General features: G+C 32.5%; 1 protein-coding gene across 3 annotated transcripts in view; it reads left to right on the top strand.

Moving 5' to 3' along the window:
* ppp1r13ba (protein phosphatase 1, regulatory subunit 13Ba) overlaps positions 1-20,406 on the top strand; it is a 143,078-nt gene that overhangs the window by 10,492 nt on the left and 112,180 nt on the right. Inside the window, exon 1 of one of the 3 annotated variants that reach the window (XM_061986934.2) lies at positions 4,675-4,912. The exons of 1 other annotated variant lie outside the window; for it this stretch is intronic. In XM_061986934.2, the coding sequence (XP_061842918.1) occupies positions 4,904-4,912 (9 nt within the window). In that variant the 5' untranslated portion in view covers positions 4,675-4,903. Of the gene's footprint in view, positions 1-4,674; positions 4,913-20,406 lie in introns of those variants that run through there. One more of the 3 variants, XM_061986937.2, reaches the window with a different exon arrangement.

The following is a 20,406-nucleotide window of genomic DNA, read 5'->3' as shown; positions in this document are numbered from 1 at the left end:
AGGGACTTCTTTTTAGTCAGGTTCCTGATGCACTTCTTTTTAGTCAGGTTCCTTAGGGACTTCTTTTTAGTCAGGTTCCTGTGGGACTTCTTTTTAGTCAGGTTTCTGAGGGACTTCTTTTTAGTCAGGTTTTTGAGCGACTTCTTTTTAGTCAGGTTCCTGATGCACTTCTTTTTAGTCAGGTTCCTGAGGAACTTTGTTTTAGTCAGGTTCTGAGGAACTTCTTTTTAGTCAGGTTCCTGAGGTACTTCTTTTTAGTCAGGTTCCTGAGGTACTTCTTTTTAGTCAGGTTCCTGAGGGACTTCTTTTTAGTCAGGTTCCTGAGGAACTTTGTTTTAGTCAGGTTCCTGAGGAACTTTGTTTTAGTCAGGTTCTGAGGAACTTCTTTTTAGTCAGGTTCCTGAGGGACTTCTTTTTAGTCAGGTTCCTGATGCACTTCTTTTTAGTCAGGTTCCTGAGGGACTTCTTTTTAGTCAGGTTCCTGTGGGACTTCTTTTTAGTCAGGTTTCTGAGGGACTTCTTTTTAGTCAGGTTTTTGAGCGACTTCTTTTTAGTCAGGTTCCTGATGCACTTCTTTTTAGTCAGGTTCCTGAGGAACTTTGTTTTAGTCAGGTTCTGAGGAACTTCTTTTTAGTCAGGTTCCTGAGGTACTTCTTTTTAGTCAGGTTCCTGAGGAACTTCTTTTTAGTCAGGTTCCTGAGGGACTTGTTTTTAGTCAGGTTCCTGAGGAACTTCTTTTTAGTCAGGTTCCTGAGGTACTTCTTTTTAGTCAGGTTCCTGATGCACTTCTTTTTAGTCAGGTTCCTGAGGAACTTTGTTTTAGTCAGGTTCCTGAGGAACTTTGTTTTAGTCAGGTTCTGAGGAACTTCTTTTTAGTCAGGTTCCTGAGGGACTTCTTTTTAGTCAGGTTCCTGATGCACTTCTTTTTAGTCAGGTTCCTGAGGGACTTCTTTTTAGTCAGGTTCCTGAGGAACTTCTTTTTAGTCAGGTTCCTGAGGAACTTCTTTTTAGTCAGGTTCCTGAGGTACTTCTTTTTAGTCAGGTTCCTGAGGGACTTCTTTTTAGTCAGGTTCCTGAGGAACTTTGTTTTAGTCAGGTTCCTGAGGAACTTTGTTTTAGTCAGGTTCTGAGGAACTTCTTTTTAGTCAGGTTCCTGAGGGACTTCTTTTTAGTCAGGTTCCTGATGCACTTCTTTTTAGTCAGGTTCCTGAGGGACTTCTTTTTAGTCAGGTTCCTGTGGGACTTCTTTTTAGTCAGGTTTCTGAGGGACTTCTTTTTAGTCAGGTTTTTGAGCGACTTCTTTTTAGTCAGGTTCCTGATGCACTTCTTTTTAGTCAGGTTCCTGAGGAACTTTGTTTTAGTCAGGTTCTGAGGAACTTCTTTTTAGTCAGGTTCCTGAGGTACTTCTTTTTAGTCAGGTTCCTGAGGAACTTCTTTTTAGTCAGGTTCCTGAGGGACTTGTTTTTAGTCAGGTTCCTGAGGAACTTCTTTTTAGTCAGGTTCCTGAGGTACTTCTTTTTAGTCAGGTTCCTGATGCACTTCTTTTTAGTCAGGTTCCTGAGGAACTTTGTTTTAGTCAGGTTCCTGAGGAACTTTGTTTTAGTCAGGTTCTGAGGAACTTCTTTTTAGTCAGGTTCCTGAGGGACTTCTTTTTAGTCAGGTTCCTGATGCACTTCTTTTTAGTCAGGTTCCTGAGGGACTTCTTTTTAGTCAGGTTCCTGAGGAACTTCTTTTTAGTCAGGTTCCTGAGGAACTTCTTTTTAGTCAGGTTCCTGAGGTACTTCTTTTTAGTCAGGTTCCTGTGGGACTTCTTTTTAGTCAGGTTCCTGAGGTACTTCTTTTTAGTAAGGTTCCTGAGGGACTTCTTTTTAGTCAGGTTCCTGAGGTACTTCTTTTCAGTCAGGCTCCTGAGGGACTTCTTTTTAGTCAGGCTCCTGAGGGACTTCTTTTTAGTCAGGTTTCTGAGGGACTTCTTTTTAGTCAGGTTCCTGAGGTACTTCTTTTCAGTCAGGCTCCTGAGGGACTTCTTTTTAGTCAGGCTCCTGAGGGACTTCTTTTTAGTCAGGTTTCTGAGGGACTTCTTTTTTTTCTATCAAAAGCATTTATTTATGTATAAATGTCCCAGGTTGCATTGCCAACAACATCAAGACATGAACGTAACAATCCACATTTTGTATACTTTCACTAATAAGCAGCGTAAGTGACGTAGTGTCCAAACACAACACATAGCTCCGCCCCCTTCTAAAGTCATGCGCGCTTTGCTTTGGCGACATCCAGTGGACACATTTAGAACAGCAGTTTTTTTTCCATACTTCATACTGAGCTAATTTATCTCACTGGCCAGTTCAAATCTGTCCATAATAGAATTATAAGAACAGTGTCACAATATTGGAGCGTTTGACGGGATAGTAATGGTTTATAGTTGGAAATAGTGATGGGTCCGGCAACATCGACAGTCGCTTTATTGACTGTATCTAAAAAAGATAAAAATATATTTTTATTTAAATGAAGATATGAAATAATCCTAAATGAAATACAATGACTTGGTTTATATTATTGTATATACTAGGGCAGGGGTCACCAACGCGGTGCCCGCGGTCACCAGGTAGCCCGTAAGGACCAGATCAGTCGCCCGCTGGCCTGTTCTAAAAATAGCTCAAAGAGCAGCACTTACCAGTGAGCTGCCTCTATTTTTTTAAATTGTATTTATTTACTAGCAAGCTGGTCTCGCTTTGCTCGACATTTTTAATTTTAAAAGAGACAAAACTCAAATAGAATTTGAAAATCCAAGAAAATATTTTAAAGACTTGGTCTTCACTTGGAATAAGCGGTAGAAAATGGATGGATGGATGGGTCTTCACTTGTTTAAATAAATTCATTTATTTTTTTACTTATTACTTTTAGAAATACAATTTTAGAGAAAAAATACAACCTTAAAAATTATTTTAGGATTTTTTAACAAATATACCTTTTAAATTTCTTCCTCTTCTTTCCTGACAATTTAAATCAATGTTCAAGTAGATTTATTTATTTTTTATTGTAAAGAATAATAAATATTTTAGCTTCTGGTTTTTTCGACGAAGAATATTTGTGAAATATTTCTTCAAACTTACTATGATTAAAATTCAAAAAAAATTATTCTGGCAAATCTAGAAAATCTGTCGAATCAAATTTAAATCTTATTTCAAAGTATTTTGAATTTCTTTTAAAATTTTTGTTCTGGAAAATCTAGAAGAAATACTGATTTGTCCTTGTTAGAAATATAGCTTGGTCCAATTTGTTAAATATTCTAACAAAGTGCAGATTGGATTTTAACCAATTTAAAAACATGTCATCAAAATTCTAAAATGTATCTTAATCAGGAAAAATTACTAATGATGTTCCATAAATTCGTTTTTCAAAAAGATTCAAATAAGCTAGTTTTTATTCTTCTTTTTGTCGGTTGAATTTTGAATTTTAAAGAGTCGAAATTGAAGATAAACTATGTTTCAAAATTTTATTTTAATTTTTTTCGTGTTTTCTCCTCTTTTAAACCGTTCAATTAAGTGTTTTTTTTCATCATTTATTCTCTACAAAAAACCTTCCGTAAAAGGAAAAAAAAAATGTACGACGGAATGACAGACAGAAATACCCATTTTTTTATATATATAAATGTATTTATTTAGCTATTCTTGTTTAAATCACACTTACGTGTAACTTACAAATGACAATATATTTATTTATTTAAGTGTGTATCAAACTGGTAGCCCTTCGCATTAATCAGTACCCAAGAAGTAGTTTTTGGTTTGGTGACCCCTGTACTAGGGCATCAAATCAGTGTCAGTTGAGTCGGTCCATAGGTTGCCTGTAGGGATTTTTAATGTCCAGCAGATGTCAGTATTTAGTGACACAGTATCGACACAGTATCAATACAGTTTTGCAATGTGTCGAAACGCCTCATCAACCCATCACTAGTTGGAAATGTCAAGAAAAGATGTCACGCTGCATGAAAATAGTCGTGTGTGAGGATTTTATTAATTTTGGACAAACCGTTTTAATTGAATGAAAGGCGTACTTATTCATCAAACATACATGTCACACTAACGGTGTTAATATAAACAACTGTTATAAACATGTGACGTAAAGAAAAAACACACTAAAAAACAATGAAAAACATTTTTTTCGGGAGAATATTCGCACCGCAACACGACATAAACACAACAAAACAAACTCCCAGAATTCCCTGCGGCACATCCTCTTCCGGAACGCTACATATATGGACAGCACAAACCGGGATATTTAAGAAAATAAGAGCGGAAGGGAGCTTGATAGGCTCCAGAAGGGACAAGCGGTAGGAAAATGGATGGACGGATGAAAAGTAACCTTGGTATCGACATTATCGATATTTGTGTTGACATGAGTTGGGGAGGGGGAATTGTTCCGCCAGCAGGGGGCGCCCTCGCGTCTCCTGTCGTGACTCCAAAAAATGGCTATTTTTTTTATTTTTTTATTTTTTTGGTCGTTTTATTGTTCGTGGGGGTGGAGAGACGTGACGTGACGTGACGTGACGTGACGTGACGTGACGTGACGTGACAGATGTCACAGGGGTGAGCGGGGACGATGACCCACTTCACAGACCGGAAGTCCGCCAAATGCTCAAATTAATGTTATTTTCTTACACACACACACACACACACACACACACACACACACACACACACACACACACACACACACACACACACACACACACACACACATCCACGCGAGTTTCCGCAGCGGAGATGAAGGACGGAAAGGGGGGAGGGATCGAGAGGGAAGTTGAGCAGCGGGACTTTTTTGCTTTTTCCACGCATGTGATGTCCGTGGGAGACGAGAAGAGACTTTCAAAGTGATTTCCTAACGGGACGGACGAGCAGCCGGAATGTTGCCGGTGAGTTTCTCCTGATGCACAGCGGATGAGTGGCGGTGGTTTGTGTGTCGTTTTGATGGCAGGTTGAGGACGATACCAAACGATAACGATACAGGGTATCGTTTGGTATCGTTATAAAACAATCGCAGTATCTTTTTAAGGACAGTTTTTGTCTAAAAGTGTGAGAATATCAGAGCTCTGTGTGAAAGGAAGACACATCATGTATCACAGGGGTGTCCAGGGATTTGCCTGTTTATTATTTTTCACAGAAAACGTAAACAAAAAAGCAGAAATAAAAGAAAAAGTTGAAATATGACGTCCTTTTTCACAGGAACTTTTTCAAAAACTTTCCCTGTCAAATACGCCTTCTTTTTAGTCAGGTTCCTGAGGGACTTCTTTTTAGGAACTTCTTTTTAGTGAGGTTCCTGAGGGACTTCTTTTTAGTCAGGTTCCTGAAGGACTTCTTTTTAGTCAGGTTCCTGAGGGACTTCTTTTTAGTCAGGTTCCTGAGGGACTTCTTTTTAGTCAGGTTCCTGAGGGACTTCTTTTTAGTCAGGTTCCTGAGGGACTTCTTTTTAGGAACTTCTTTTTAGTTAGGTTCCTGAGGGACTTGTTTTTAGTCAGGTTCCTGAGGGACTTGTTTTTAGTCAGGTTCCTGAGGAACTTCTGTTTAGTGATGTTTCTGAGGGACTTCTTTTTAGTCAGGTTCCTGAAGGACTTCTTTTTAGTCAGGTTCCTGAGGGAGTTCCTTTTAGTCAGGTTCCTGGGGGACTTCTTTTTAGTCAGGTTCCTGAGGGACTTCCTTTTAGTGAGGTTCCTGGGGGACTTCTTTTTAGTCAGGTTCCTGAGGGACTTCTTTTTAGTCAGGTTCCTGAGGGACTTCTTTTTAGTCAGGTTCCTGGGGGACTTCTTTTTAGTCAGGTTCCTGAGGGACTTCTTTTTAGTCAGGTTCCTGAGGAACTTCTTTTTAGTCAGGTTCCGGAGGGACTTCTTTTTAGGAACTTCTTTTTCGTCAGGTTCCTGAGGGACTTCTTTTTAGGAACTTATTTTTCGTCAGGTTCCTGAGGGACTTCTTTTTAGTCAGGTTCCTGAGGGACTTCTTTTTTGTCAGGTTCCTGAGGGACTTCTTTTTATTTATTTAGTCAGGTTCCTGAGGAACTTCTGTTCAGTGAGGTTTTAGGGACTTCTTTTTAGTCAGGTTCCTGAGGGACTTCTTTTAGTGAGGTTCCTGAGGGGCTTCTTTTTAGTCAGGTTCCTGAGGAACTTCTTTTTAGTCAGGTTCCTGTGGCACTTCTTTTTAGTCAGGTTCCTGAGGGACTTCTTTTTAGTCAGGTTCCTGGGGGACTTCTTTTTAGTCAGGTTCCTGAGGGACTTCTTTTTAGTCAGGTTCCTGAGGGACTTCTTTTTAGTCAGGTTTTTGAGGGACTTCTTTTTAGTCAGGTTCCTGAGGCACTTCTTTTTAGTCAGGTTCCTGAGGAACTTCTTTTTAATCAGGTTCCTGAGGGACTTCTTTTTAGTCAGGTTCCTGGGGGACTTCTTTTTAGTCAGGTTGCTGAGGAACTTTGTTTTAGTCAGGTTCTTGAAGGACTTCTTTTTAGTCAAGTTCCTGAGGGACTTCTTTTTAGTCAGGTTCCTGAGGGACTTCTTTTTAGTCAGGTTCCAGAGGGACTTCTTTTTAGTCAGGTTCCTGAGGGACTTCTTTTTAGTCAAGTTCCGGAGGGACTTCTTTTTAGTCAGGTTCCTGAGGGACTTCTTTTTAGTCAGGTTCCAGAGGGACTTCTTTTTAGTCAGGTTCCTGAGGGACTTCTTTTTAGTCAAGTTCCGGAGGGACTTCTTTTTAGTCAGGTTCCTGAGGGACTTCTTTATCGCCAGGTTCCTGAGGGACTTCTTTTTAGTCAGGTTTCTGAAGGACTTCTTTTTAGTCAGGTTCCTGAGGGACTATTTATATATTGTTATTTACGGATAAACACTGACATTTTTTATTTATATATTATTTACAGATAAACACTGACATTTATTATCGATATATTGTTATTCACAGACACACACTGACATGTATTATTTATATATTGTTATTTACGAATAAACATTGACATTTTTTAATTATATATTGTTATTTACAGATAAACACTGACATTTATTATTTATATATTGTTATTTACAGATAAACACAGACATTTATTATTTATATATTTTTATGTACGGATAAACTAACATTTTTTATTTATATATTGTTATTTACAGAAACACTGACATGATATATATAGTTATTCACAGATACACACAGACATTTATTATTTATATATGGTTATTTACAGATAAATAAACATTTTTTATTTATATATTATTTACAGATAAACACTGACATTTATTATTTATATATTGTTATTTACAGATAAACACTGACATTTATTATTGATTATTGTTATTCACAGACACACACTGACATTTATTATTTATATATTTTTATTTACGGATAAACACTGACATTTTTTATTTATATATTATTTACAGATAAACACTGACATTTATTATCGATATATTGTTATTCACAGATACACAGACATTTATTATTTATATATTGTTATTTACAGATAAACACTGACATTTATTATCGATATATTGTTATTCACAGACACACACTGAAGTTTATTATTTATATATTTTTATTTACGGATAAAGACTGACATTTTTTATTTATATATTGTTATTTACAGATAAACACTGACATTTATTATCGATATATTGTTATTCACAGACACACACTGACATGTATTTATATATTGTTATTTACGGATAAACACTGACATTTATTATATATATATTGTTATTTACGGATAAACAGTAACATTGTTTAGTTATATATTGTTATTTACAGATAAACACTGACATTTGTTATTTATATATTGTTATTTACGGATAAACACTGACATTGTTTATTTTTATATTGTTATTTACAGATAAACACTGACATTTATTATCTATATACTGTTATTTACAGATAAACACTGACATTTATTATTTATATATTGTTATTTACGGATAAACACTGACATTTTTTATTTATATATTGTTATTCACAGACACACACTGACATTTATTATTTATATATTTTTATTTACGGATAAGCATTGACATTTTTTATTTATATATTGTTATTTACGGATAAACACTGACATTTATTATCGATATATTGTTATTCACAGACACACACTGACATTTATTATTTATATATTGTTATTTACGGAAAAAAACTCACATTTATTATCGATATATTGTTATTCACAGACACACACTGACATGTATTATTTATATATTGTTATTTACGGATAAACACTGACATTTATTATTTATATATTGTTATTTACGGATAAACACTGACATTTTTTATTTATATATTGTTATTCACAGACACACACTGACATTTATTATTTATATATTTTTATTTACGGATAAGCATTGACATTTTTTATTTATATATTGTTATTCACAGACACACACTGACATTTATTATTTATATATTTTTATTTACGGATAAGCATTGACATTTTTTATTTATATATTGTTATTTACAGATAAACACTGACATTTATTATCGATATATTGTTTTTCACAGACACACACTGACATGTATTATTTATATATTGTTATTTACGGATAAAAACACTGACATTTATTATATATATATTGTTATTTACGGATAAACAGTAACATTGTTTATTTATATATTGTTATTCACAGACACACACTGACATTTATTATTTATATATTTTTATTTACGGATAAGCATTGACATTTTTTATTTATATATTGTTATTTACAGATAAACACTGACATTTATTATCGATATATTGTTATTCACAGACACACACTGACATGTATTATTTATATATTGTTATTTACGGATAAACACTGACATTTATTATATATATATTGTTATTTACGGATAAACAGTAACATTGTTTAGTTATATATTGTTATTCACAGACACACACTGACATTTATTATTTATATATTGTTATTTACAGATAAACGCTAACATTTATTATTTATATATTGTTATTTATAGATAAACACTGACATTTATTATCGATATATTGTTATTCACAGATACACATAGACATTTATTATTTATATATTGTTATTTACGGATAAACATTGACATTTTTTATTTATATATTGTTATTTACAGATAAACACTGACATTTATTATCGATATATTGTTATTCACAGACAAACACAGACATTTAGTATTTATATATTGTTATTTACGGATAAACACTGACATGTTTTGTTTATATATTGTTATTTACAGATACACACTGACATTTATTATTTATATATTATTTACAGATACACACTGACATTTATTATCTATATATTGTTATTTACAGATAAACGCTAACATTTATTATTTATATATTGTTATTTATAGATAAACACTGACATTTATTATCGATATATTGTTATTCACAGATACACATAGACATTTATTATTTATATATTGTTATTTACGGATAAACATTGACATTTTTTATTTAGATATTGTTATTTACAGATAAACACTGACATTTATTATCGATATATTGTTATTCACAGACAAACACAGACATTTAGTATTTATATATTGTTATTTACGGATAAACACTAACATTTTTTAATTATATATTGTTATTTACAGATAAACACTGGCATTTGTTATTTATATATTGTTATTTACAGATACACACTGACATTTATTATCTATATGTTGTTATTTACAGATAAACACTGACATTTATTATCGATATATTGTTATTTACGGATGAACACTGACATTTTTTATTTGTATATTGTTATTTACAGATAAACACTGACATTTTTTATTTATATATTGTTATTTACAGATAAACACTGACATTTATTATTGATATATTGTTATTTACGGATGAACACTGACATTTTTTATTTATATATTGTTATTTACAGATAAACACTGACATTTATTATTTATATATTGTTATTTACGGATAAACACTGACATTTATTATTTTTATATTGTTATTTACAGATAAACATTGACATTTTTTATTTATATATTGTTATTTACAGATAAACACTGACATTTATTATCGATATATTGTTATTCACAGACACACACACTGACATTTATTATTTATATATTGTTATTCACAGACACACACACTGACATTTATTATTTATATATTGTTATTCACAGACACACACACTGACATTTATTATTTATATATTGTTATTTACAGATAAACACTAAAATGTTTTAATTATATATTGTTATTTACAGATAAACACTGACATTTATTATCTATATATTGTTATTTACAGATAAACACTGACATTTATTATCGATATATTGTTATTTACGGATGAACACTGACATTTTTTATTTATATGTTGTTATTTACAGATAAACACTGACATTTATTATTTATATATTGTTATTTACAGATAAACACTGACATTTGTTATTTATATACTGTTATTTACAGATAAACACTGACATTTATTATCGATATATTGTTATTCACAGACACACACTGACATTTATTATTTATATATTTTTATATACGGATAAACACTGACATTTTGTATTTATATATTGTTGTTATTGATGGAAGGTCACGGTCATTCAATGTTGGTTTCCGGCCATGCCGCTTACGTGGAGTGATTTCTCCAGATTCTCTGAACCTTTTGATGATATTATGGACCGTAGATGGTGAAATCCCTCAATTTCTTGCAATTGCACTTTGAGAAACGTTGTTCTTAAACTGTTTGACTATTTGCTCACGCAGTTGTGGACAAAGTGGTGTACCTCGCCCCATCCTTTCTTGTGAAAGACTGAGCAGTTTTTGGGAAGCTCTTTTTATACCCAATCATGGCACCCACCTGTTCCCAATTAGCCTGCACACCTGTGGGATGTTCCAAATACCGTATTTTCCGCACCATAAGGCGCCCTGGGTTATAAGCCGCGCCTTCAATGAACGGCATATTTCAAAACTTTGTCCACCTATAAGGCGCCCCGTGTTATAAGCCGCATCTAACTGCGCTAAAGGAATGTCAAAAAAAACAGTCAGATAGGTCAGTCAAACTTTAATAATATATTAAAAACCAGCGTGATGTGGGCGCGCATGGAGTCGTATATCAACATGGACGGAGCTGCGTGAAAAAAGCCACCCGGCCTCTTCGCGTAAACTTACCTTAACCACTCGCTCATCTTTTCTTCATCCATCCATCCCTTCGAGTTAGCTTTTATGATGACGCCGGCTGGAAAGGTCTCTTTTGGCAAGGTCTTCCTTTTGAATATCACCATGGGTGGAAGTTTCTGGCCATTAGCATGGCAAGCTAGAACCACAGTGAAGGATGACTTCTCATTCCCCGTGGTGCGAATATTCACCGTACGTGCTCCCGTTGTATCCACAGTGCGGTTCACAGGAATATCAAAAGTCAGTGGAACCTCGTCCATGTTGATAATGTTCTCTGGCCGGATCTTTTTTTCCAGCTATCTTGTTTTTACAATATGCACGGAAAGTAGCCAGCTTTTCTTGAAAGTCTTTAGGCAGTTGCTGTGAAATAGTAGTCCGTGTGCGGATGGAGAGATTGCGTCTTTTCATGAACCGGAAACCTGTCGCTTAGTAGGAGCCATTTTGTGGTCTTTACAGATGTAAACACACAAAGGAAATGAAACGTAATATCCGCGCGCTTCTTCTTCTTCTACGCGGGCGGGTGGTTGCTTACAGTAGAAGAAGAAGCGCTTCCTGTTCTATGGGGGCGGGTGCTTACCTTGGCGGTTGCTTGCGTAGAAGAAGAAGCGCTTCCTCTTCTACGGGGAAAAAAGATGGCGGCTGTTTACCGTAGTTGCGAGACCGAAACTTTATGAAAATGAATCTTAATATTAATCCATATATAAAGCGCACCGGGTTATAAGGCGCACTGTCAGCTTTTGAGTAAATTTGTGGTTTTTAGGTGCGGCTAATAGTGCGGAAAATACGGTATACGTCCTCCCCGAGCAGAGAGGTAGCAGCATGGCTATTGTTAGCTGTGATGCTAGCGCAGCCGTGCGAGCAACGCTCCCTCTAAGGTGCTCGCCTGTGCAATTGCGCACTGTTTAAGCGTCCTCTGCGCATAGCAAATCTATGCCACGCACAAAATCAAATAAAAAAAATAAGCGCATAACAATTTTCGACGCACGGACACGACAGAGAAAACAGTTTTCGTCATCATTGTTCAAATATTGTGACGTCTGTCGAGACGCTTATCTCCATTCGGTGCCACACGTCCACACCATCAAAGTGCCGAGGCAAAAATTTCCACATCAACACCGTATGAAAAAAATTAGTGATTTTTTTAGTTGTGATTTCCTTCTCTGCATGAAAGTTTAAAAGTAGCATATATTAATGCAGTATGAAGAAGAATGTTTTAATGTAGACATGCAAGCCTTGAAAGAAAATGTTGAAAATCAAGACTACATTTCCTGCAAATGGGTGCATTTCTACCCTATATTTTAACTTTAGATTTATTCTCATATCAAACTCTTTTGGCTGTCTTTTTGACACTTACCCTCCACACCCTGGATTATAAATAATGTAAATAATTCAATGTGATTATCTTGTGTTTTCGGCCTTGCCGCTTACGTGCAGTGATTTCTCCAGATTCTTTGAACCTTTTGATGATATTACGGACCATAGATGGTGAAATCCCTAAATTATTTTCTGATAACATGCTGCATTCACTCTTCTATCAAGTTTGGCCAAGTTTCTTTACATACTTCCCCAAAACTTCAGTGATATATTACATGTTATTATGAATGTTACTAGACACTACATATATACTTACATCATGTATATATTACATGTTATTATGAATGTTACTACATGACATATATACTTACATCATGTATATATTACATGTTATTATGAATGTTACTAGACACTACATATATACTTACATCATGTATATATTACATGTTATTATGAATGTTACTACATGACATATATACTTACATCATGTATATATTACATGTTATTATGAATGTTACTACATGACATATATACTTACATCATGTATGTATTACATGTTATTATGAATGTTACTAGATACTACATATATACTTACATCATGTATATATTACATGTTATTATGAATGTTACTACATGACATATATACTTACATCATGTATATATTACATGTTATTATGAATGTTACTACATGACATATATACTTACATCATGTATATATTACATGTTGTTATGAATGTTACTACATGACATATATACTTACATCATGTATATATTACATGTTATTATGAATGTTACTACATGACATATATACTTACATCATGTATATATTACATGTTATTATGAATGTTACTAGATACTACATATATACTTACATCATGTATATATTACATGTTATTATGAATGTTACTGCATGACATATATACTTACATCATGTTTATATTACATGTTATTGTGAATGTTACTACATGACATATATACTTACATCATGTATATATTACATGTTATTATGAATGTTACTACATGACATATATACTTACATCATGTATATATTACATGTTATTATGAATGTTACTACATGACATATATACTTACATCATGTATATATTACATGTTATTATGAATGTTACTACATGACATATATACTTACATCATGTATATATTACATGTTATTATGAATGTTAGTACATGACATATATACTTACATCATGTATATATTACATGTTATTATGAATGTTACTAGATACTACATATATACTTACATCATGTATATATTACATGTTATTATGAATGTTACTACATGACATATATACTTACATCATGTCTGTATTACATGTTATTATGAATGTTACTATATACTACATATATACTTACATCATGTATATATGACATGTTATTATGAATGTTACTACATGACATATATACTTACATCATGTATATATTACATGTTATTATGAATGTTACTACATGACATATATACTTACATCATGTATATATTACATGTTATTATAAATGTTACTACATTGCATATTTATTTACATCATGTATATATTACATGTTATTATGAATGTTACTAGATACTACATATATACTTACATCATGTATATATGACATGTTATTATGAATGTTACTACATGACATATATACTTACATCATGTATATATGACATGTTATTATGAATGTTACTAGATACTACATATATACTTACATCATGTATATATTACATGTTATTATGAATGTTACTAGACACTACATATATACTTACATCATGTATATATTACATGTTATTATGAATGTTACTACATGACATATATACTTACATCATGTATATATTACATGTTATTATGAATGTTACTACATGACATATATACTTACATCATGTATGTATTACATGTTATTATGAATGTTACTAGATACTACATATATACTTACATCATGTATATATTACATGTTATTATGAATGTTACTACATGACATATATACTTACATCATGTATATATTACATGTTATTATGAATGTTACTACATGACATATATACTTACATCATGTATATATTACATGTTGTTATGAATGTTACTACATGACATATATACTTACATCATGTATATATTACATGTTATTATGAATGTTACTACATGACATATATACTTACATCATGTATATATTACATGTTATTATGAATGTTACTAGATACTACATATATACTTACATCATGTATATATTACATGTTATTATGAATGTTACTGCATGACATATATACTTACATCATGTTTATATTACATGTTATTGTGAATGTTACTACATGACATATATACTTACATCATGTATATATTACATGTTATTATGAATGTTACTACATGACATATATACTTACATCATGTATATATTACATGTTATTATGAATGTTACTACATGACATATATACTTACATCATGTATATATTACATGTTATTATGAATGTTACTACATGACATATATACTTACATCATGTATATATTACATGTTATTATGAATGTTAGTACATGACATATATACTTACATCATGTATATATTACATGTTATTATGAATGTTACTAGATACTACATATATACTTACATCATGTATATATTACATGTTATTATGAATGTTACTACATGACATATATACTTACATCATGTCTGTATTACATGTTATTATGAATGTTACTATATACTACATATATACTTACATCATGTATATATGACATGTTATTATGAATGTTACTACATGACATATATACTTACATCATGTATATATTACATGTTATTATGAATGTTACTACATGACATATATACTTACATCATGTATATATTACATGTTATTATAAATGTTACTACATTGCATATTTATTTACATCATGTATATATTACATGTTATTATGAATGTTACTAGATACTACATATATACTTACATCATGTATATATGACATGTTATTATGAATGTTACTACATGACATATATACTTACATCATGTATATATGACATGTTATTATGAATGTTACTAGATACTACATATATACTTACATCATGTATATATTACATGTTATTATGAATGTTACTACATGACATATATACTTACATCATGTATGTATTACATGTTATTATGAATGTTACTAGATACTACATATATACTTACATCATTTATATATTACATGTTATTATGAATGTTACTACATTGCATATTTATTTACATCATGTATATATTACATGTTATTATGAATGTTACTAGATACTACATATATACTTACATCATGTATATATGACATGTTATTATGAATGTTACTACATGACATATATACTTACATCATGTATATATGACATGTTATTATGAATGTTACTAGATACTACATATATACTTACATCATGTATATATTACATGTTATTATGAATGTTACTACATGACATATATACTTACATCATGTATATATTACATGTTATTATGAATGTTACTACATGACATATATACTTACATCATGTATGTATTACATGTTATTATGAATGTTACTAGATACTACATATATACTTACATCATGTATATATTACATGTTATTATGAATGTTACTACATGACATATATACTTACATCATGTATATATTACATGTTATTATGAATGTTACTACATGACATATATACTTACATCATGTATATATTACATGTTATTATGAATGTTACTACATGACATATATACTTACATCATGTATATATTACATATTATGAATATTACTACATGACATATATACTTACATCACGTATATATTACATATTATTATGAATGTTACTACATGACATATATACTTACATCATGTATATATTACATGTTATTATGAATGTTACTACATGACATATATACTTACATCATGTATATATTACATGTTATTATGAATGTTACTAGATACTACATATATACTTACATCATGTATATATTACATGTTATTATGAATGTTACTAGATACTACATATATACTTACATCATGTATATATTACATGTTATTATGAATGTTACTACATGACATATATACTTACATCATGTATATATTACATGTTATTATGAATGTTACTACATGACATATATACTTACATCATGTATATATTACATGTTATTATAAATGTTACTACATTGCATATTTATTTACATCATGTATATATTACATGTTATTATGAATGTTACTAGATACTACATATATACTTACATCATGTATATATGACATGTTATTATGAATGTTACTACATGACATATATACTTACATCATGTATATATGACATGTTATTATGAATGTTACTAGATACTACATATATACTTACATCATGTATATATTACATGTTATTATGAATGTTACTACATGACATATATACTTACATCATGTATGTATTACATGTTATTATGAATGTTACTAGATACTACATATATACTTACATCATTTATATATTACATGTTATTATGAATGTTACTACATTGCATATTTATTTACATCATGTATATATTACATGTTATTATGAATGTTACTAGATACTACATATATACTTACATCATGTATATATGACATGTTATTATGAATGTTACTACATGACATATATACTTACATCATGTATATATGACATGTTATTATGAATGTTACTAGATACTACATATATACTTACATCATGTATATATTACATGTTATTATGAATGTTACTACATGACATATATACTTACATCATGTATATATTACATGTTATTATGAATGTTACTACATGACATATATACTTACATCATGTATGTATTACATGTTATTATGAATGTTACTAGATACTACATATATACTTACATCATGTATATATTACATGTTATTATGAATGTTACTACATGACATATATACTTACATCATGTATATATTACATGTTATTATGAATGTTACTACATGACATATATACTTACATCATGTATATATTACATGTTATTATGAATGTTACTACATGACATATATACTTACATCATGTATATATTACATATTATGAATATTACTACATGACATATATACTTACATCACGTATATATTACATATTATTATGAATGTTACTACATGACATATATACTTACATCATGTATATATTACATGTTATTATGAATGTTACTACATGACATATATACTTACATCATGTATATATTACATGTTATTATGAATGTTACTAGATACTACATATATACTTACATCATGTATATATTACATGTTATTATGAATGTTACTAGATACTACATATATACTTACATCATGTATATATTACATGTTATTATGAATGTTACTACATGACATATATACTTACATCTTTTTTAAGGGCTTTAATAGGCAGAATCCATTGTAAGCGGGCTTTTGATGGCATTTGTTTAATATTTAGAGTGCATTAAAAAATAAAAAACAGGTTTGTGTCTTACATTAGGAGTGTGAATGAAATGAAATGTTTGAATGTCCTGTGGAGGATGTCCCACTCATCCACTGGCTTCCACAGTAAAGTCAAGTTGTGACTCAGAGTGAGAGTTTTCTTTTCTCAGCAAGGCGGAGGCTCGTGTTTAAGTGGCCACATGTGGTTCCTATAGAGATGGCGTTGGCTGTACGGGCGTGGACAGTAGGCGCTGGATTGTCTGGAACGCAAATCACATTCGGCCGTCACCGTGTGCTGTTGTGCTACTTGCACTTTCACATGCACGGACACAATGTCCTGCTGGCTTGTGCAGCCCTTTGAGACACTTGGGATTAAGGGCTACCAGTGGTGGGCCGGTCGGAGCCAGCAAGGCCAAACATAAACCATAAATTATTAAAGTTAGTTTAATTTTTTATTTACTTTCTGTAAAGATGTAAAAATATATATCATATTCTCTTCATGTCATATTAGGCTCCAGAGTTACGTTAGAGTTTTCATCCAATCAGATTTCAGCTAGCTTGTTGCCTTCTGAATCAATACAGTGGCTGGAGACATTGAGTTGATAGACAGTTGCAATAGCCAATCAGATTGCAAGTTGTAGCACATTATGTTCCTTTTAATTTGTTTTCACTAAAAAAACATTATTTTCAGGGTGTGGCGGCTATGATTTTGCCACGGTGTGCATGCCACAACCAATTACATGAAGGGGAAACCCTGTATTGGTAGTATTTCCTCCATTTCATAAAGTATTTGTCAGGCTTGCCCCTGACAGTTTGGTTGTGTTTTAGTTTTTCCTCTCTGTGTGTAGTATTTCCTGTCAGCGCTCTTGTTTTGGTTCTGTTTCCTGTTTGTCTCCCTGAGTGCTGTGTCCCCTCAGCTGTGGCTGATTGGCACCTGGCCACACCTGGTGTCAATACCTGCCCTACCCTCCAGTCACTGCTGGATTATTGTCATCGTCATTACTATCTGTCTTAATACTTGTCGTTGTAGCTCTGTCTACTTTTGTTTCACTCTGCTCTTGTCCTAGTTCCTTCGTGTCGCAGTAAGTGTTTTTTGTTTCTTGTCCACAGTTAGCCTCTGTGCTATTTTAGTTCATAGCCAAGTTTGTTCTCCGCCTTGTGCGCGCCTTTTGTTCGTTCCCTTTTGTTTGTTTTTTTTGCTATAGTATTAAATCATGTTTTCTTTGCTCAATGCCTGCCGTCATCTCTGCATCTTGGGGTTCGTCACCGACAAACTCTGACAGTATTGCCATTTTCCCCACCCACTCATCCGTTCTCGTGAAATGTACGCGTCCGTAGCGTGTGTACCCTGGCTGTACGGTATAGTACCACGTTACTAATTAATCAAAAACGGTACTATACTCTGTTTGAAAAGTACCGGTTCTCCATTCACCCGCATGACGGCGCGTCGTCACGTGGTGACTTTGCTGGTTTTACCAGCAGAGGAGCATGTTGGGCAGCGCACACACACACACACACACACACACAGAGTACTTACAAGCAGACACAGTGTGTAGACAGAAAAGGGAGAATGGACGCATTTTGGTGTAAAAAGTAAAGATAAAGTGAAGTTATAACACTGAAACACCCTCAGGAAGAGCTGCTTTAAGACATGGCTAGTGTTTTAGCTACTTCTAAATCACTAATCCTGGCCTCCATGGCGACAAATAAAGTAAGTTTCTTACAAGTAGCATTATCACTGGAGGAGGAGGAATAGCTAAACATGCTTCACTGCACACCGTAGGAGGATACAATAGCTCACCGCCGTCACAATGTAAACAAACGCCATGGGTGGATCTACACCTGACATCCACTGTAATGATACAAAGTACAAGAGCGTATCTAGTCGATACTACTATGATTACATCGATATTTCTTATCGTCACAAGTTCTCTTTTCCTTTTTTTAAAATTCGTATTATGTTTATAAAGTCAGTAAATATGTCCCTGGACACATGAGGACTTTGTATGATCCTATAACTACCGTATTTTTCGCTCCGGAGTATAAGTCGCACCGGTCGAAAATGCATAATAAAGAAGGAAAAAAAACATATATAAGTCGCATTTTTGGGGGGGAAATGTATTTGATAAAACCCAACACCAAGAATAGACATGGTCTCCTAAAGCTTTAGTAAAACTTGGCCAAGGACTATTCTGACTCGGTGGACCTTCTTACTCAACATATATGTCATCCAAAAGAACTTGGGAGTGACCAGTGTGTTTTATTTCCCTGAGAGGAAGACTGGTCACGTGCAACATATTTTTAATCTTGTTTTTGTACCTCTTGGGCAGGTTTTCACACTCCTATTCAGCTGACTTGTATACCGTATTTTTTGGAGTATAAGTCGCTCCGGAGTATAAGTCGCACCGGCCGAAAATGCATAATAAAGAAGGGAAAAAAAACATATATAAGTCGCATTTTTGGGGGGGAAATGTATTTGATAAAACCCAACACCAAGAATAGACATGGTCTCCTAAAGCTTTAGTAAAACTTGGCCAAGGACTATTCTGACTCGGTGGACCTTCTTACTCAACATATATGTCATCCAAAAGAACTTGGGAGTGACCAG

Source organism: Nerophis lumbriciformis, linkage group LG26, assembly GCF_033978685.3.
Source record: "Nerophis lumbriciformis linkage group LG26, RoL_Nlum_v2.1, whole genome shotgun sequence".
NCBI classification, from domain to species: domain Eukaryota; kingdom Metazoa; phylum Chordata; class Actinopteri; order Syngnathiformes; family Syngnathidae; genus Nerophis; species Nerophis lumbriciformis.
This window is presented reverse-complemented; position numbering and strand designations above follow the sequence as displayed.